This window comes from Helianthus annuus, chromosome 16, assembly GCF_002127325.2.
Source record: "Helianthus annuus cultivar XRQ/B chromosome 16, HanXRQr2.0-SUNRISE, whole genome shotgun sequence".
NCBI classification, from domain to species: Eukaryota; Viridiplantae; Streptophyta; class Magnoliopsida; order Asterales; family Asteraceae; genus Helianthus; species Helianthus annuus.
In genome coordinates, this window is record NC_035448.2 from 22,768,769 (window position 1) to 22,790,234 (window position 21,466).

The 21,466-nt window shown below is 37.1% G+C and overlaps 1 protein-coding gene across 2 annotated transcripts; it reads left to right on the top strand.

Moving 5' to 3' along the window:
- Positions 1 to 13,044: 13,044 nt before the first annotated feature.
- Positions 13,045 to 20,827, top strand: LOC110915369 (glutamate receptor 3.4). Of its 2 annotated transcripts, XM_022160050.2 has the most exons (6): positions 13,045 to 13,131; positions 13,379 to 13,841; positions 15,513 to 16,882; positions 17,683 to 17,992; positions 19,304 to 19,713; positions 20,213 to 20,827. In XM_022160050.2, exons 2-6 carry the CDS (start codon positions 13,541 to 13,543, stop codon positions 20,651 to 20,653), a joined length of 2,832 nt encoding a protein of 943 aa, XP_022015742.1. In that variant the 5' UTR covers positions 13,045 to 13,131; positions 13,379 to 13,540; the 3' UTR covers positions 20,654 to 20,827. The 2 variants fall into 2 exon arrangements, with proteins under 2 accessions (XP_022015742.1, XP_022015741.1); XM_022160049.2 differs by having other exon boundaries at positions 13,087 to 13,841.
- The last annotated feature ends 639 nt before the right edge of the window (positions 20,828 to 21,466 follow it).

Below are 21,466 nucleotides of genomic sequence, written 5' to 3' on the forward strand. Positions count from 1 at the left end.
GTGTGGGGCATCGAACAGGACGAGGCCTTCCAAACGCTCAAGGAAAAGTTAACTCACGCTCCGGTGTTAACAATACCGGAAGGAGTCGACGACATGGTAGTTTACTCAGATGCGTCGCATTCGGGACTCGGGTGTGTTTTAATGCAACGAGGCAAGGTCATCGCCTATGCCTCGAGGCAATTGAAGATCCATGAAAAGAAATACCCGGTCCACGACTTAGAATTGGCGGCGGTGGTGTTTGCCTTAAAGATATGGAGGCATTACTTGTATGGGGTAAAATTTGCGATCTTTACCGACCATAAAAGTTTAAAGTATTTCTTCGATCAGAAGAAATTAAACATGAGACAAAGGCGGTGGTTGGAAACGGTCAAGGATTTTGACTGTGAAATACATTACCACCCCGGGAAGGCCAATGTAGTGGCTGACGCGTTGAGCCGAAAAGCAGATTATGCCCCGATACGGGTACGATCATTGCAGCTCATTGTGACCTCGGGCTTACTAGAACGAATCCGAGAAGCACAAGGTGAAGCAGTAAAGACGGAAAACTGGAAAAAGGAAAGGATTGTTGGCCAAGTTAAAGATCTCGAGGTAGGCAGTCACGGCTTGAAGACACGTTTCAATAGAATTTGGGTCCCTAACACATGTGGAGTTAAAAAGCTCCTACTTGATGAAGCTCACAAGTCCCGTTATTCCATTCATCCGGGAGCGACAAAGATGTATAACGACTTAAAACAAAACTACTGGTGGCCCGGAATGAAAAGAGACGTCGTGAAATACGTGGAAAAGTGTCTAACATGTCTACAAGTCAAGGCGGAACACCAAAAGCCATACGGTAAACTCCAACCGTTAGAAATCCCGGTTTGGAAATGGGAACAAATTACAATGGACCTATTGACCAAACTTCCTAAAACAAGCCGTGGTTTTGATGCTATATGGGTAGTTGTGGATAGATTGACTAAAAGCGCTCACTTCATCCCGATTCGTGAGACCTATACGTCTGAAAAGATGGCATAGGTGTATACAAATGAAATAATATCACGCCATGGAGTACCGGTATCCATCGTGTCCGATAGAGACACCCGATTCACTTCAAATTTCTGGCAGGATTTCCAAGAACAAATGGGAACTAAGTTATTCCTTAGCACTGCAAACCATCCTCAAACGGATGGGCAAAGTGAAAGAACAATACAGACGTTAGAAGACATGTTGCGTGCTTGCATTATCGACTTGGGGGTAGTTGGGATGTCCATCTACCCTTAGTCGAATTTTCATATAACAACAGCTATCACGCGAGTATTAGAATGGCCCCGTACGAAATGTTATATGGAAGAAAATGCCGAACCCCGGTATGTTGGGGAGAAGTGGGTCCACGTGGGCTAGCACCCACGGATATAATCCGAGCTACGAACGAGAAAATCGACATGGTCCGAACTCACTTAAAAACAGCTCAAGATCGACAAAAGTCGTATGCTGATAAACGAAGAAGGCCAATTGAATTCCAAGTCGGTGACAAAGTTATGCTCAAAGTATCCCCATGGAAAGGGGTTATCCGGTTCAGAAAGAAAGGGAAGTTGAGCCCAAGATTTATCGGGCCATTTACGATTGTTGAACGAGTAGGAAAGGTAGCTTACCGTCTTGAGCTACGGAAGAATTAAGCGGAATTCATAGCACTTTTCATGTGTCACATCTTCGAAAATGTCTAGTCGATGAGACGACTTATGTCCACTACGATGATATTGAGGTGGATGACAGATTAAACTATGTGGTAAGACCTATTGCGATTTTAGATCGCAAGGTGAAAATCTTAAGAAATAAAGAGATCAATCAAGTAAGAGTCAAATGGGAATACAAGAAGGGTGTTGATACCACATGGGAATCCGAAGAAGAAATGCAACGGCTATACCCTACTTTATTTGGTACGTAATTCGGTTTCGGGGACGAAACCCTTTTAAGGGGGGTGGACTTGTAACACCCCGAAAATATAAATCCTTATATTAAAATTTTAAAGAAATAACAAACAAGAATTTACCAACTAGGAACTTAACCTAGTTAAATTCAAGTCTTGAAATAATTCATAATATGGTTAAAACACTTAAACTTAAGGGAAATTCATAGTTAAGGGTTTAAACTTGTCAAAATTGAAAGATAGTTACTAATTGTAACAAAACCAAACCAAACACACCAAGATTGGAGTGTCTGGTCGATCAAGGAGAAGAGGGGCGACCAGGGTATTCTCCAAACCCTAGCTTCACACTAAAATCTGCAAATTGAAGCCTCAAATCCGTTCCAAATCATGTTCTAAATGCAAATTAGCAAACACCTCGTTGTAAGGATCAAAAGTTATGCAAAATCTTGGTATTTTGATCCATCACGAATTCTAGGTTAATTGTGAAAAACTGAAATTGAGCCTAGATATGTAATGCATGAATGAATCTTGAAGTAATTTGATGTCTAGAGTTAAACCCTAGGTGATTCCTTGTCAAAACTTTGCATCATGTTTGTAAGGTTTGGGGTTTACATGTAGGAGACAAATGAACTTGAAGGAAACTTGGTAAATACTAGAGTTATGACTCTTGTTCTAGCAAAATCTGAATTGGTAAAGTAAATTCAGAAATATAGCTGTCAAGATGTATATGAAATTTACTAATTTAGTGAAATTAGAAGTTAATTACAAATCATGAACTTGGTAATAATTATAGAAGAATCCGACCCGTTAGGTGTTCGTTGAAATGCCTAACTGAGGATTTTAAATGTTAAAAATAGGATGAAAACGTAAATTTGATCATGGTTCACAATGATGTGATTATGGTCATGAAAAAAGTTTTAAACAAGTTGTAAACAGAATTTTCTAGGCAAAGAGTCCGGATCATCAAGCGGACAAGCCGGAGGGAATTCACGGGAGAAAGGCGTGCTCTAAAGGTACGAAATTACCGTTTCGTTACATTAAGATTAATTATTTGTTTTATGTCCTAGTTTAAAGCATGGTAAACAAGATAGACCAATACGTCACGAAAGTGACTTTGCGTCTCAAACAAGTAAAAACGGGTCAAAACATGTGATAGAAAAAGGATTCTTGAAATACCTTGATTGGTGCCTAAATTCCGGCACCCAAACGGGTCAAAACAAGTTTGAGAGTAAACATGACGAAGGGTTATAAACCAAGCGTAAGCCGGATAGCGGACACGCTAAGCTAGTTGAGAAACTTAACTCCTAATACAAGAGTTAAGGTTCTGATTTGGTAAACATGTCAAGTAGTGTAGTTTGACAAACATGAAGCCTTGGATTTAAACATGTAGATTATTGCGTAAGCGACCCCTCATAGGGAAAGCGAAACATGATAGCGGGTAATAATCAGAACATGAGCATCCTAACCTTGGTTAGGTGATAATCATGTTCAAGATTAAAGTACTGCAAAATGGGAATAGAATGACAACAACAACAAAGCAAGAAAACATGTACAGTGACTACCGTAAGTTACGGTGATACCGTAACTTACTGTAGCAAACAAGTTGCTACGGTAGGATTCTCCTGCCTTACGGCAGGTCACAAACTTCCAGGAGCCACCGTAACTTACGGTGACTACCGTAAGTTACGGTAGCACCCAGTTCCAAAAACTGAATTTCTTTATTTTTGGTTACGTTAATTGGTCTTCAAACACCGTTTTGATTATATTATTGTCCAAAGACCTTAATACTAACATTTGTCTAAAAATGTTCAGTTTCTCAGGTATTCAAGTAGAAGGATGATGATCAAGCATAAGTATCCGAACCGAACACTCAAACAAACGCTTCCGCACTTGACCTTTTGTTTTTAAAACTATGCAAACAATTGTAGTTTCTGTCTTGTATGTGGTATTGTAGGATCAACATGTTAATGTATTGACTAGTATGTTTTTTTTCAAGTTTTGAAAGTTTTTGTAAACTCCAAATTTGGTATGAAATGCAAGGTCTTATGTTATTAAATCTAGTATTAAAAACTGGGTCTTACATCTTTGAAGAATCTTCGATTACATTCCTTCCATGTGCAGTTTGTGCTTGATGTTGAGTTGGTTGTTGAGCAACTTGATGGTAGATGGCCTTTCGTAGTAATCATTGTTGTTGAACGGATTTTGGGCTCCACTTGCCTCGCGATTGGTGCACTCCCTTTTGAAGTGTCCTTTCTCCCTGCACCAAAAACAAGTGACTTTAGATTTGTCAAATCCTAAAGTAGAAACATTAGCCTCACGAAGATCATCTCTTCCTGTGATTTGCTTGAATTTCTCAGCTCTCCTCAACACACTAGCCAAGCACCATTTTATATCCATTAGCTCCATTTCCTCAGCATCGATCTGGTCGTAATCTTCCTTAGTCAGCATTGGATTCCCGATTCAACCTGCAACAAAACTATCATAAGATTCTAAAACAGTTCCCAATAAAGACATATGGCTTTTTGCAATTTCTTCACTATAATCTTGATCATTTTCAAGATTCAACACAATATTGCACTGAAGCTTCTTTCCATTTTTCTTTGTTGAAATATTTGGATTAAATGATGGAAATGATGAGAAACTTGTGTTGTTGTTTGATCCTTTGGATGAACTTCCAGATGAGTTCTTTGCATTGAATGCGGTTTCAACTTTTGGTGACATATTGGTTGGTTTATCATTCAACCCTGATTTGTAGTACAACCCGATGTCTTGTTCACCATCAAACACTTTCATTCTGGAGATTTTTATCTGTTCCATTTCCTGAGCCTCAATCTTTTCTATGAATTCGCTAAGTGTCAAATTGCTGAAACCCTTTTTGTTCCTTAGCATCATCAAGTATGTGCCCCAAGTCTCATGCGGCAACGCATCAGCTAACTTCTCAATCAACTCTTCATTCTCTTTGGTGATACTAGCCCTCTTCATGTTCACCAATAAATTGCAATATCTTTCAATTATCTGCTTTGTGCTTTCGTTTTTCAAACCACGAAATAAATCAAACTCTTTTTTTAGAAGTGATTTCTTGTTTTTAATCATCTCTTGGCTTCCAACAAACTTAGATCGCAATGCTTTCCAAATCGAATAAGCACTCCCAGTGTGTTCCAGTAAAACCATGATATCCTCTTTGACTGCCTGTTGCAGTAAGCTAATCATCATCTTTTCGTTTTTGTATTTCTTTTTCTCATCAGGACTAAGATCTTTGACAGCAATCAACTCCTCATCATCATTTGTTGGTCTAACGTATTTCGTTTCAATACATTCCCAAGCATCTAGATAGTTTGCTTGTGCCCAGTTCTCAAAACGTTCTTCCCAACTCTTATACTCCTCAATGTTCAAAAGTTTGGGTGGTTTTTGCATGGTTCCCGTTTCGTTTTCCAACATTGCCTGCTGAGCAACTGTGATCGGGGTAGCAAAGGCATTATAGAAATCCTCGTCCATGTTTCGGTTTTCAAAAAAATTCTTAAACAGTCCGTTCAAGCGGAATCAATTCAAATGAGATCACTGATTTCAAGCGAAATCAAACAATATGATTCAAGCGAAATACGGTTGAAGCAGAATCAACTATATTTTCAAGCGAAATAACTCGTTTCGAGCGGAATCACCAGAATCTTTCAAGCGGAATACCAGTTCGAGCGAAATCAACCAGTATTTCAAGCGGAATAACACGTCCAGGCGGAATCACACCAATATTTTCAAGCGGAAACAGGATATCAAGCGGAATCAACCAACAAATTTCGCTTGAAGAGCTGCTGATGTCATCATTTCACGCTGGTCTTCAAGCGGAATACCCAAAAATATCAGTTTTAGATCGAATTTTAGCCTGAAACTTTCCAGGATTTGTTAAAACATAATTGCGCACAACATATGTGAAATTTGGCCGATTTTAACCGTGAAAAGTTTTGAATTTTGAAAAAGAAGGTGTAGAGATCAGAATTTTCAACTGAATTGGCAAGAACTCTTCTTCCTGAGCTCTGATACCACTTGTAGGATCGTTTTCTGACGCAAACGAGTCGTTCAGAAGAGTTTATCTCAGTTTGAGCGGCGGAAACAAACAAACTGAGGTCAATTCAGCAATGTATACATTTTAAACTATCGTTAGATTGATAATAATGACTTGTACAGCGTGACGACACTTCGGCAGCACTTCGTCGCAAAACCGGAAAGAATCATGATGATTTCACTCGAATGACCCTTTATATAGGCCATGTGATTTCGCTTGAACTCATTTAAAGCGGAATCACTTACATTGTTTTAAGCGGAATCATACATTTAACTCGAGCGGAATCAGACTATTTGGTGATTTCGCTTGGAAATGACAAGGTGTCATTTCAAGCGGAATCTCCCTAATACATGCTATCTCGATTTTCGTGCCCTGATCAAATATATTCTATACAAGACTCGATACAAGACGTAGACGACAGACGGATGCACCAACATTTCCAAACTTCACTTTTCCAACTGTGTGACTGTCACACCCCAACCGATGGCGGAAACATCGGAGTGAAACGAAAATGAGATTGCAAGAGACTTCATAACGACTAATTGTGACAAGTACTTAAAAGGTAAATTTTCATTTCATTGCTAATGGTTCAAGTACAAGATTTGGAAACAAAAATACAACAAGTAACGTAATGACTAAACTATTAAACATGAATTAAAGTTTGGTGCGTTTCTAGTCCTTCCTACTAGATTCTTTTCAACGTAACGTCATCAAGGTCCTGCAATACATATTAAAGTAACATGTCAACATATAAAGTATTGACGAGCATACAAGTTTTTGTGGGCGAGCATACAAGTTTTTGTGTGCTAGCATAAGTATAAAAGAGTCTATCGAGATCCACATCGCAAGAACGTAATCTTGTCGTCGCAACGACAAGACTGTTTTGTATGTATAAACTTAACATGATCTCAAGAATACGAGCTACGTGTTACTCCTACAGCACTATACATGTTAAGGGAGGCTTGTACGAAGTTAATGACAAAGTATTGTGCGAGTAAAGTTTCTAGCATGCATGTATTTCTAAGTATAAACGTATAAAGCATGTATATTGGATTCGATTATATGAATAATGTGTTTGTGTATAAGTGTTTGTGTGATTTTTTATATGATATATATATATATATATATATATATATATATATATATATATTGCACCCAAAAGTGTAAAAACAAAAAAGGGGTCATGTATACTCACGGTTTGCGTACATTTCCACGAAAGTGAGTTTGATGAGTTCTTGAGTTTGGAGTACCGTAGCTACTCTAAAGGGAAAATGAAGGTTTATGAGTATATGGGGTTCGTAGAGAGTTAGATTCAGATTTATGTATAAAAGTATATGTACACGAAAGTATATCTTGTCTAAATACTCGTTTGGACACTAAGTTTTCATGGGTCCAAACGATGAGTCCAGAACTAAGATAATCCTTAACCTAAGTCCTTGACATCTAACCATAATCCGGTTAGTATCAAGTATTTGGTTAATATGTATATAGTATATATTATATAATATAAGTATAATTTAGTCCATCATGTATTATCATGTAAGTCAAGCATGGAGGAAGGATGATTTTCATCCATTAAACCTCATTGTATCATTCACCAAAGCATAAACTCATCAACTTAGTGAGCAATCTAGATGCGTACATCTCGATCATGGTAAGTGTTCGAGGACGTGATGTAGCCTTGTCACTTTGTGGAAGTTGTTTTGTACCAAAACATGTAAGTGAGGTAGTGAAACAAGTTTGGAGAGCCAAGGCTTCCATGGTTCACACCTTACACATACACAAGTCTTCCAACATTGAAGGTTGGAAGCTTAGATGGTTTCAACACTTAGCACATTTGGGCAGAATTTTAAAGGGATTTTAAGCTTGTTTCTTGGTGGAAATCAACCATAACACAAACCCACAACTATGAGCTTAGTTGGGTGTAAGATTTTATCAAGTTTAATCAAATATACATGAAATAAGTATAAAAATCAAAGCAGAATTTTAACTCTACTCTGGACCTCAAATATGGTGAGGTTCCACCTTAATTTGCCATAGAAAACTTGTGGAAACCTTCCTAGAGGTTATCCAAGTAGTTTAGAAGAAGAAAGCATGAAGAAATAAGAAGAAAAGTGAGTGAAAACTCACTTAGAATGCATGGAACTTTCTACCAAGACTTGAGAAATTAGAGAAGATTAGAGAGCTTGAGAGAGATTTAGATGAGTGGGAAGTGTTTTGGAGGTGGTAAGGGGTTGTATTTATAGTTGGGATTCGGGTTTGGGTGTTAAATGAGGTGGTTGGGGGTTGAAAGGAGGGAAATGGAGCCAAAATTAGCGTGTTTTAAAAGATTCTGCCAGACCTAGTCATTTTGCACGGCCGTGCGGATCAAGTGAACGATCGTGCGTATCGCGGATCGCAGGGTGGTGCACATCAGCTGCGCGGTCATGGAGATCGCAGGGTGCATAATCGTGCGCCTCAGTTGCATAGCCGTGCACCGCCTGCAGAATTTACCAACTTTCTAGAATTTACAGTTTGACCTCTAGAGTTTGATCATTCCATTATTTTATACTAGAAACTCATAATTAAGCATGTTTTTAGGTATTCCAAGTGTATCAAAGTAGTGTATGAATATAATGCACGTATAATTGATATTTCAAGTGTCGGTTTTGCGTATAAACACGTATTTAAAAATTTGATTGCGTATATAACACAAGTATGAAATGTAACACGTATGAGTATAAAAGTGAATTCCCATTATGATTAACGCCTCGAATTGTGATATTGGAATCGAAATACGAATGTAAGGTTTCTAAAAAATAGAATGCGAATACGAACTTTCTAAAAATAGGAATACGGAAATACGAGGTGTTCAGTGACGATCATTGTTAGTAAACCACTCGAGGTTACCTGACATATGGTTACTAGCCTCGTTATCCAAGAACCATGTATCATCATCATGTGGAATTGATACAAACTTTCTCGGATCGACTCGTTCTTCATTCAATAACAAGACTTCCTTCTCGTGAGTTGCCATGTAGAGTACATGACCAGCTTGTTGAACAAGGTTGCTTTCTTCATTCTCTTGCGTGTGGGATAATATGAAGATAAGTAACCTAAATTGTCACAGCTAAAACACTTCAGTTTAGAACGGGTTTTTTTTGTTCCGATTCCATGCCTTTGCCCTGCCCCACAGATTTACCACGCCCTCGACCACGTTCACTAGTCTCGACTCTTGTTTTACCCCTTCCATAACCCTTTCCCTTTTTTCTTCCAACTCTTCATTTGAAATAAGTAACTGATCACCTTTAGTGGGTTGATCCTTTTCTTTAAGTTTATCTCATTCCTCGTAGGCTATAAGACGACCCACGCCATCATCGAATCCAATTGTCTTAAGGTCAATAGATTGCTCGAGAGAAGCAACCATGTGAATAAACCTTTTCGGCAAGGCATGTAGAAACTTTTTAACCTATTTCTCTTCTTCAATCACCGTTCTAAGAGAAGCAGATCTAAAAGCCATTCCTGAAATATTTTCAGCGAAGCCAGCAATGGTGCTAGGTTCCTTCATTCTTAAGGCTTCAAACTCAGACATCAAGATTTGAAGTCTCGTTTCTTTTTCACGATCAACACCTTGATTGCAGGCTTTTACGATTTTCCACATCACCTTTGTTGTAACACTGTTACCGATTTTCAAAGTTAGCTCTTCGAGTAACGCTTGGAATAGTAGGGCAGTTTCAATTGAGTCCTTGCTCTCATCCATTGTCATTCCTGGATCAATAACCCGCCAAATCTTACAAACCTTGAAGATATCCTTCATCTTCATAGCCCAAACGACATAATTAGTACCGGTAAGCATTGGACACGAAAGACTAGGCAGATGTTTCTTTGTTGGAGGAACCCAATTCATGTTATCACCCATCCTTCGGTTTTGTCTGCTGTAAGTAAGAGGAGTAACTGGGCTTGAAGCAATTTTATAAGACAAAAAAGTCTCTTGTAAACAGCCAAGTAAAGGTAAAAAACAAACAACCTTGTGTCTTGTTTCTTTAGATTGCTTCAAAAACCAACCCTCACTTTGAATTTTGATTACACAAAAGTCAACTTAAAGTTTCACCCCAAGAAAATTAATTGCAGGTTCACATCCTTCTATTCCTTTTTTTCTCAATCGCTACTTTAAAACAAAGTTATGCTTGTGAATTTGATCTTGATCGAATCAATCAATCTTGCGCCAAGTCTCTATAGTCGTGTCTTCTGTGATCACCAGAAAGGCAGAAACCCATAGCAAGTTTCTCACAATCGCTTGTCCTTCGTCAATTGAATCAAAAAGAAGTCTCATTTTATATTGAAATTGATACATATGCGTACTAAGATACTTAAGATACTGAATCAAAAAGAAGTCTCCTTTTATTAATGATCAATATCATGAGGTTACATAAATTTCATTATATATAGAACTAATAACATGGGGTATGGTGGGGCTTGGGTTGGAGTTTGGGTTGGGCATTGATTGACACGTGGAATGAGGTGGGAGACATGGGTTAAACTCACATTCAACACGGTATGGTGGGGTGGGGGTTTGAGGCGTGGGTTTGGTGAGCCTCGTGGGCTGACCCGCTGGGCTGACCCGATATTATTTAAAAAACAAATTTAATTTTTTTTAATATTTTTAAATAAAGAAAATTACAAAAAAAAATTCCTAACTTTTATATTTGTTTTTTTATCTCTTCTCTCAACGCCAAGACTAGTTCTAACTCGTCTCCCTGTAGGTGATCAATTGGCTGGGATCGAATTTTCAAATCATCCCGTCTTTGTTTCAGGGCATCTCTAGCGGCATCTCTAGCTTCTTTGCTCCTTCGTATTTCGGCCCTTTGTTGTTGGAATACGTTGAATGTATCCAACTTGCATGAAATGTCATCCAACTGGTCGCTGTATATTCCCCTACGCGAGCCAGAACTCCCAGCTGAAGGCGATGCCGTATCAGATCTAGATTTTTGAGCACGCCTTCTTGAGGCATTTCTTCCATGCTCAGGCCGGTTTGGGCTTGGCGAATCATCCAAAAGGTCCTCAAACTCTTGATCTCGTGCATCAGATTGGGCTTGGGACGAGGCCCTTGACCTTTTGAAAGACGATTTAGTTTCGCTACCAATGGGGATAGTCGCCCACTTTGGATGGAATTTACAAATCTCCCAACAATGCATGAAACGGAAGTCGGTCTTCATATTTGATTTGAATGCGACCACTACATTTGTCAAAGTGTCGACTTCGGTTTCACCACTTTTAGGGTTTTGCTTTGCTTTATTTAAAAAACCACTAAATTTTGTAAGTTGGGAGCTTATCTCACTCCACTTTGAGGATAAGCTATCATTTTCACGATAAGTCTCCCTACCCATTTCTTCATGGAATAGTCTACAAACCGATTCCCACAGGGCGGTTCGATGTTGCGAATTTCCTATTTTAATAAAAAAATATTAATATATTACAAACTTATATAAAAAATAACCATTCCATTAATATAAACAAAGGTTAAGAATACCTAAAGTTGAATGGTGAGATTGTTCACACCAAGCCCTCGCCAATGCAACTTCTTCAGCATAGACCCATTTTTGTTGTTTTCGTTTGGCGGTTTCAACTACTTTATCATCCTCGGTTTTTTTCTTATGACTTCTCTTTTTGATGGGTTTCGATGCGGAAGGACCATCATTGGGTGGTTGAGTTTCGGGAACGGATTCGTTTTGTGAAAGGTCGATGGAGGTTGGTGAAAGGTCGATGGGCGATTGTGAAAATGGGGTAGGTATTGAATCGTCGGTGTGTGGGAAGTTAGTAAATAAACGATTCCCGAGATACGATGCATAACCCGCCATGTCGGGCATAGGAGAGTGTATGAAAAATGGACGAGCTATTGGACGAGTGGGTGGTGGGCTAGGATTATTTTCTTGGAATCCATACAGGTTGTTCGGGTCATAAGGACGATTGTAAGGATGCATTTTTTCGTTTTGTAGAAGGAGAATTGAAGATGTATAGAAGATGTGGTTGAATGTAGTAAAAAATGAAAGAAAAATGTGAGTTTTATAGTGAAAAAATGGAAGAAAAAATTAATTTTTTTTAATATAGCCGTTGGCCAACGGCTCTTTTCTTTTGGCCATTCACAAACCGCCATGTCACCTTGCTCCCCCACCCCATGCCCGGCTTGAAACCCAAGCCCTAAGAGCCACGCCCCAACCCAAGCCCCATACCCCATGGCCTAAACAAGAAACCTATCTTGACTCAAATTAAGATTAAAAAAAACTATCTTAAAAAACTCATAAATTTATAGTTCGATCACTTTTTACCCGAGCTTTATAATTGAGTCACTTTTTTACACGAAGTTACATAAGAAACTTGTAAGAAGATTCCAATTAAAAAGTATTAACATCTTGAAATTTTTGAAAGTATCTTTGTCACATGTCACATGGCTCACTTAAATTCTTTTAAGGAACACATCAAGTTGAAATTTTGACTATCATAATAAAGTTAGACTAAAATATTTTGATAAAAAAAAGATATTATTATTTCTTATTAACAAAACACTAATTATCAAATTAGATTCCAGTCAAAAACCTATTGCTTAATTTGGTTGTGATTTATATGGTTGTATCATTTGTTATTTGGTTTGCATCTTACTATTACATTTTTTCCTTTGGAGTTTAGTAAGTTTTCAGTTTCTTCCTTTAAGGTATTAATATGTTTTACATTGCTTCTCTTAAAGTATTAGTAAAAATACAACATAAATCTTATGGTTAAGTTTGAGTTTCAATAGACCCTATACTTGATGTATTTAATTTTAATAAACCGTGTACTTTATAAATTTATTTAATTATTATTATATATTATATTTTTTTCAATATTTTACGTTTTGATTCAATTTTTACATGTTAACGCACATATGTGGTTTAACGTTTTTAATGGTTATGCGGCAACATGTTAGTATGAAACACTAGTTTTATTATAAAAGTATCTAAAAATGTGTAGTAAATAGTTAAAAGGTGCTTCTTATGTAATTTCAATAAATATATAACCAAAACAAAATAAAATTAACATAAAAAAGGTAGGGGCCATGAGGGTATGTATGAGGAAAGGGATTTTGTTAATTTAAAGTAGTTTTCTCTCTCACACACAAACACTCCTCTCCCTTTCTCTTGTTCAATAGATCCAGGTAGATCTCCAAGTCACCAACACACTTTTGTCACCATTTAATTATCTTTTCCTTTAATTTAAGACTTTAAAACTTCATTTTTGATTGGCTACATCATGACTACAAGAATTTGCATAATTTAGCTCTACTTTTTTCTATTCATTTGTTTATTATAATATCCTCCTTTTTTTATTACAAATTCTCTGGTTTCCATTGTGGGTATCCATATCTAACCACTCTTTTGCTGGATTTTAATGTTCTTGTCCAGAAAATAAGGTCTATCTTATATTCATCTGGTGGGGTTTTTATCTTCTTGAAAACCTTGACTTTTGTTCCAAAATTCAAGATTTCAACTTCATAGTTCACACTCCATATGGCACGTAAAAGCTGCTATAGTTGACTCAAATCATCAAAAGGGCACCCTCAAAAAATGGAGATTGATGGGCCTATGATGAGAAAAAGTATGTTTTTCTTGGGTTTTGGTTTGTGGGTTTTGCTTGTTGTGGCCTTGGCTGTTGAGGGCATAACTGTAAATACATCATCAAGTGGGCCTAAAGTTGTGAATATTGGAGCTTTGTTAACTGTGAATTCAGTAATTGGGAGGTCTGTGAAGCCTGCAATTATTGCTGCTGTTGATGATGTGAATTCTGATAAAACAATTCTTGGAGACACTCATTTGAATCTCATCTTACATGATACAAATTGTAGTGGATTTCTTGGCACCATTGAAGGTAAGTGCTCTCTTAATGTTATTTTGTCTTATAATAATGTAACTTGTACATTTATATTTGTTTTTTAGAGTAAATTTGCTAGCTTTCTTTAAACGGTTTTCAAGAAACTTGGTTTAGACAGTTGAGGTAAAATTTTATATTTTTTTGGCTAAATTTGTTAGCTTTCTTTTATATGGTATTCAAGAAACTTGGTTTAGACAGTTGTAAAATATACCATTATAAATTTATGATCATAAATGGACATTGGAATTTAGCATCCACCAAAGTAGTTAACCATCATTCCTCCAATCAGAAGTTGTCATAAGAGCTTCGTCGGCTAAGATGACTATGATTCTGCCAAGACGTTTGGCTAAGACATGAAAACACCGGCTAGCCTGTTGTGCTTTTGGATAGCGACTCAGGCTTAGCTCGCGCTTTCCAGAACAACCAAGTATCTCTGTCTATTTTTTTTTTTTTTTTTTTTTTTTGTCAAACAATGTTTTGAGGGTAGTACATTTACATTTTTTTTTTTTTCAGAAAGTAAAAGTCAAGTAATAAATATAGGAATAAAGAGATCACTAATTTGAACTTTGAGGTCAGATGTAATAGTTTCACCTCTGAAAATATTGTCGGCAAGTACAATATTCAAGAAAAACTTCATAAGCACATAGAAACATATCACTGCCGATTTGGAATGATTTAGTAATAAAATTAAGGGGTATGAATTTTTAGTATGACACTAAGCAGATTCACAGGTTTGGGTTTAGTATGTGTATATACTATATATATTTAAAAAAAATCTATATACTTTGTTAAACATTTAAATCCATTAATATTTTATTTATTTTAAACTCATTGAACACTAAATTCATTTTAACATAAGTTACTGTTTTACTAGTTGAACACCCGTTAGTAAAGTTTAAACTCATTTAGAAGTGGTCCAATAGCTTAAGGTTTAGGATCAAATACAAAGGCTTCTAAATATAAGAAGTGTTCAAAGGCTTCTAAAAATAAACCCACTACACAAAAAAAATGGGGGTGGGTGATGGGGGTAGGGTTCTTGGACACCTGTCACTTTATAATGCATTCTTACACTTTTTACTTTTAGAAATCTTTGTAGAATAACTTAATATAATAGTTTAAATATAAACCCAACAAAAAGTTTAAACTCTCATTCATTAGAAGTGGTCCAATAGTTTAAATATGAACCCAACAAAAAGTTTAAACTCTCATTCATTAGAAGTGGTCCAATAGTTTAAATATAAACCCAACAAAAAGTTTAAACTCTCATACAAATTTGGCTCAACAAGGGCCCATTTTTTCTACTTATAAAGATTCTTGGCGCCGGTAATGCGCATGTAGACCAATTTTGAGTCGAGTTTGTGAACATGTTTAGCTAACAAATTTGATATTTTATAAATAAAATGTAAATTTTTTATTTTGCTTTTTTAAATTATAAGAAATATTGACTCCTTTAGGGTTTATATCTATCACACGACTTTTACTTCAGACCTGTCAACCCATAAACACGAGCCGTTTAAAACCCCGCAAATATTCTAAACAACATATTGTATTATGAATTTGACAAACATTTGAAACCCAAAAGTCAACGATTGTTCTTACTTTTTTTATTTTGACAAAACAACATTTGAAACCCAAAAGTCAACGATTGTTCTTTCTTTTTTTATGCAGCTTTGGAGCTAATGGAGAAAAACGTAGTGGCTGCAATCGGCCCACAATCATCAACAATCGCACACATTATCTCACACGTAGTCAACGAGCTTCACGTACCCCTACTTTCATTCGGTGCAACCGACCCCACACTATCAGCTCTCCAGTTTCCTTATTTCCTCCGAACAACACAAACCGATTATTACCAAATGTCCGCCATCGCAGACATCATCGAACACTTCGAATGGAAGGAAGTAATCGCCATTTACGTCGACGATGATTACGGCCGTAACGGCATTTCATCGTTAGGCGATTCGTTAGCCCAAAATCGCGCCAAAATTACGTACAAAGCTGCGTTTACACCCGGCGCGTCGGTTGACAGGTTAACGGAGATACTAACGGCCGTTAATTTAATGGAGTCACGTGTTTATGTTGTGCATGTGAATCCTGATACCGGTATCGATGTTTTTAAAGTTGCGAAAAAACTCGGGATGATGACGAGCGGTTACGTTTGGATCACGACCGAATGGCTTCCGGCCGTGTTGGATTCGTCTCAACAAATAAATACTGATACCGGTTCCGATTACTCTGACGTCATGACCCTTTTACAAGGGGTAGTGACTCTAAGGCAACACACACCTAATTCATATTTAAAAAAACTTTTCGCGGGAAAATGGAAAAATATTAAATTAAAAGAAACGGCTAGTTTTAATACGTATGCACTTTACGCGTACGATTCGGTTTGGTTGGTGGCGCGTGCGCTCCACGCGCTGCTGAAATCCGGCGAGAGCATCACGTTCTCGTCGGACGCGAGGCTGCGAAAGGCAGACGAGTCGATGCTCCGGTTTTCGGGGCTTCGGACGTTTAACGAGGGTCCGAAGCTGCTCGAAACGCTCCTATCGACGAACTTCACGGGTGTGTCCGGTGAGATCCGGTTCGATCGTGAGAAGAATTTGGTAAACCCGGGTTATGATGTGCTTAATATTGGTGGTACGGGGGTTCGGACGATTGGGTACTGGACGAAATCTTCGGGTTTATCAGTTGACTCACCAGATAAAACGTATGCGAAAAAAGTGAACAGTAACAGTTCGAGTGGAACTAAACGGCTTTATAGTGTGATTTGGCCGGGTGAAACGAGTGTGAAGCCGCGCGGGTGGGTGTTTCCGAACAATGGGAAGCCTTTACGGATTGGTGTACCGTATAGGCATAGTTATAAAGAGGTTGTAACGAAGGATGTTCGGTCTCCACAAGGTGTACGCGGTTATAGCATAGACGTTTTCGAAGCTGCTGTAGATTTGCTACCTTACCCGGTGCCTCGGGAGTACATTCTGTATGGAGACGGTGTGCGAAACCCGAGTTATAGTAATCTTGTGGCTGCTGTTGCTGACAATGTAAGTTCTTGCTTCATTGCATACAGAGTTTGACTTTTGAAGTCAATTAACTTGTTCCAGATGTTTTAAAATTTAGTAAAAATTTTAAGTCTGAGAAGTTTTTTTGTTACTATTATAGATTTTAAATCTATATTACAAAAGGGATTTTTTTTTTTTTTTTTGGGGGGGGGTGGGAATGGAAGTAAAACAATATCAGTTTTTATGTTTTTCAAGTCTTGATTTTGACTTCACAAGTCAAAGTCTTGATTTTCCTTTTGAATTGAAGCTTATGTATGAAATGTAAGTTCTTGCATAATGTCCTGGTGACTTTTGAGGTCAACTAGTCTTTGTTTGGTTTCATAATTGAAAAAAGACTTTTTAATGTTTGTGAAATTCATAAGGATTATGCTAAAGTTCATAAGTAATACTTTATAAGTGGAAACTCTTAATTTTGACCTTAAAAAAGTCAAAGTCTGCAAATTTGAATTGATATGAAGTAAAATTGATTTGCCTTGTGAATTTAATCTGAAATGTAGGTTCTTGCTTGATATCTAGTTTCTTATTCATCATAAACTTAGTTATTGCATAAAGAGTTTGACTTTTGAGGTCAACTAGTCTGTCATTGACTTCCTAATAGGATCACCAAATACTGGTTATTGAGAAATCTATGATCACTTTGTTGAAACTAATGTTCCTAAAGAGTTAAGAGTTGACTTTTGAGATCAAGTAGTTTGACAATGATTTAACGTGGGTCAATCTTTGACAACATTAATTTTGACTTCCATGGTCAAAGTCTACAACTGATTTGCCTTGTTATTCAGACATTCGATGCAGCGGTTGGAGATGTTACAATAATTACAAACCGAACACGAATAGTTGACTTTACGCAGCCTTACATGGAATCGGGCCTTGTGATAGTTGTCCCCGTAAAGAAATCAAAAACCAGCCAATGGGCTTTTCTAAGACCATTCACTCTTGAAATGTGGCTAGTAACCGGTGGTTTCTTTCTTCTTGTCGGATTTGTCGTTTGGATTCTTGAACATCGTTTGAATCAGGAGTTTCGAGGTCCCCCGAGTCAACAAATCATTACGATTTTGTGGTTTAGCTTCTCAACCATGTTCTTTTCACATAGTAAGTATGATCATAATACCCTTATACCACTAAGTAGTTTGTTTTTAATAATCTTGTTCTGTAAGAGATCATTGAGGTATATAAAATCTGATAATTATGATACATACAATGTACAGAACAATGACCTCAATAATATAGGAATATAAATGATAGATGTACATGTACCTCTAACAAACTCTTTTTAACACAAAATACAGAAAATGATTAAGCTACACCTGTACATAATGCATTAATGCACATAATACTAGCTATCTAGTATGTTTTTCAAAGCACAATTGTCAAATGCCAAAACGTTGCGATTTTAAGGGTGGAAACGAGCTGAAAGCTTGAAATAAGTTCCAACTCGGGTCGTTTAACTTAAGAGAGCTCGAGCCCAACTCATTACTTTATTTGTTAACTTTTTTTAACTATTTTATATATATAATTATATTAATGATAATAATTTTTATACTTAACATAATATATATTATTTTTGTTATTTTAATCATAAATCGATATATATAATAATAATAATCATGTAAATTTATTTTATATATTAAATAAAGATTTAGGCTCATGAGCCTAGTCAAATAATATATGTGAAGCTCGGGCTCAGCTCATTTGTTAAATAAGCTCCAAGCTCGAACTCATTTAAGCTCAACTCGTCCGAGCTTTTAGCAAGCCTATCTTAGCTAGCGCACAAGCGGATCAGCTCGTTTACCCCTCTATCGGTTTACATAGTAAAAATGCCATTTAATTCCATTTTACTCACAAGAAGATGTCATTTTTGATGATTTAATCTTATTGATTTATTAATTAATGAGATTCTGACAAACATTCAATCATTTGATTATCTGATGATTATACTTCAAACAACAAACACAAAAACTGTTTTCTACAGCTGTTATGTTTTAGAGTTAAATGCCATTTTAGTCCCTGTGGTTTGGGCCATTTTGCCAATTTAGTCCAAAGGTTTCATTTTTTCCCTGTGGGTCCAAAAAGGTTTCACCGTTACCATTTTAGTCCACTGGGTTAACTTCATCCATTTTTTCTGTTAATGAGAAGGGCAATTCGGTTATTATATATGTAATTCTGTGAACTAGAAGGGCAATTCGGCCATATAAAATGATCGAATTTGCCTTTCTCGTTAACAGAAAAAATTGATGAAGTTAACCCAGTGGACTAAAATGGCAACGGTGAAACCTTTTTGGACCCACAGGGGAAAAATGAAACCTTTGGACTAAACTGGCAAAATGGCCCAAACCACAGGGACTAAAATGGCATTTAACTCTATGTTTTATTACAGCTGATTATTTGTGATTATTCATGCAGGGGAGAACACAGTTAGCACATTAGGGAGATTTGTTCTACTCTTGTGGTTATTTGTTGTCTTGATCATCAACTCAAGCTACACAGCGAGTTTGACATCGATCCTGACCGTTCAACAGTTGACTTCCGGCATCGAGGGGATAGATGGGATGATTTCAAGCAATGAGCCAATTGGAATTCAAGATGGATCTTTTGCATATAACTATTTGGTCCAAGAACTTAATATTGCACAGTCTAGGATCAGATCTTTGAAAGACCAAAACGATTACATAAACGCGCTTCGTCTTGGTCCTAAGCGCGGTGGTGTGGCCGCCATTGTTGATGAGCTTCCTTATGTTGAGCTTTTTATGACTTACACCCAGTGTGAGTTCAGGATTGTTGGTCGAGAGTTCACGAAAAGCGGCTGGGGATTTGTAAGTTTCATAAATTATTTACACCTTACTAATAACTTATATGTAGGGCTGCAAACGAACCAAACGTTGGGCGAACAGTTTGTGAACCGTTCGACTGTAAGTTCGTTTGTGTTCTTTCGTTTGTTAAACAAGCGAACACAAACAAGAAATTTCGTTCGTTTAGTTAAATGAACAAACATGAACAGAGGCCGTGTTTGTTCATTTATGTTTGTGAATGTAGGGTGACGTGTTCGTTTATTTCCATTTGTGTTCATGAACATTAGTTTGTTCATCAATGTTCGTTTTCGTTCGTTGCCTAAAATTAACAAACACAAACGAACACGAACAAGTTCATTTCCTTAACAAACGAACACAAAATAAGATCTTGTTCGGTAAGTGCTCATGAAGAGTTCGTGAACGTATATATTTCTTAACAAACACACACGAAAAAGGTCTGTTTGTGTTCGTTCGGTTTGTTTGGAGCCCTAAACTAATATATGATTGCTTTGTAAATTTTCAGGCATTCCAAAGGGATTCTCCACTAGCACTCGATTTATCAACCGCGGTTCTCCAACTCTCAGAAAACGGGGAACTAGAACGAATTCACGACAAATGGTTAACCACAAGCTCTTGTTCATCTAAAGCTATGGAAACCGACACGAATAGCCTCTCATTAAGCAGCTTTTGGGGCCTATTCCTCATATGTGGGATCGCGTGTTTCATTTCTCTTGGTATCTATTTTTGGAGAGTGTTATGTCAATACAGAAGATTCGACCCGGATTTAGAAGAAACACAGGAGATTCCAGAACCCGAATCAGCAAGGCGGAGTTCAAGACGAACATTACTGTCCACGAGTTTTAAAGATTTAATTGATTTTTATGATAAAAAAGAAGCCGAGATTAAGGAAATGTTGAAACGACATAAGCTTCAAGGTAACGATCATAGCGATTCGCCTCGTTAGATTAGAGATTTTGTTGTTGTGCAGAATTAGTAACTTTCCTGAAGTGGAAAGATATGTTCTTGCATGCTTTTGTACATGTGAACCATAAACTGTTTTGCAGGAAATCAATTTTTAAGATGCCTGGATAGGGCATGTAGTTAGAATGATGATTAATGAATGAATACAGTCTTGTTAGTTTTTTTGTTGCCTTGTTTATGCAGATTTTGCTAGCATATTATGAGACTTTTGTGAGATAGTTGAAATCGGTTTGCTAAAAGCTCGAATTAAGTCAAGTTTAAACAATCTCGAGCCAAGCTCAAAGCTCAAGTATTGGGGCTGAGCTTTATACGTAGAGCTTGGTTAGACTTGCACGCCTAAATCATTCTATATGCTTACTAGGTTATAACCCCGTGTATTACATATAATAATGTTATAAATAATAGGGATATTGGATTTAAATAACCTTAACTTTCACCAATTGGCCGATAACACTCCCAACTTTCGATTTGTACCACAACACTCTCAACTTTCAACTTATTTTCCTCTGGCACTCCCAAACTAACGGAACCCTATCTCAGTTAGCTGACGCCAGTTGCGATGTCACTAATCGAGTGTCACATCAGATGCCATGTAAGCAAAAAAGCCACAAAAGTCCAAGAGCAGTCACATCCACTCCATCAATTTTTCACCCTAAATTACACTAAAAAACACTATATTTTCTCTCTTCTTTTCAATTAAATAATATTTTTAATACCTTTATCATTACCTTTTCTCCCTCCTTCACTCACAATCACTTTTAAAATATATTAAAAAAAATATAGGGGGTGAACAGTG

What these genes read in the sequence shown, in the direction of transcription:
- LOC110915369 (XM_022160050.2), top strand. Translation starts at nt 13,541, where the DNA reads ATGGAGATTGATGGGCCTATGATGAGAAAAAGTATGTTTTTCTTGGGT. An exon ending in TGGCTGCTGTTGCTGACAAT is followed by an intron (nt 16,883 to 17,682) that starts GTAAGTTCTTGC and finishes CTTGTTATTCAG; the next exon opens with ACATTCGATGCAGCGGTTGG. An exon ending in CGAAAAGCGGCTGGGGATTT is followed by an intron (nt 19,714 to 20,212) that starts GTAAGTTTCATA and finishes GTAAATTTTCAG; the next exon opens with GCATTCCAAAGGGATTCTCC.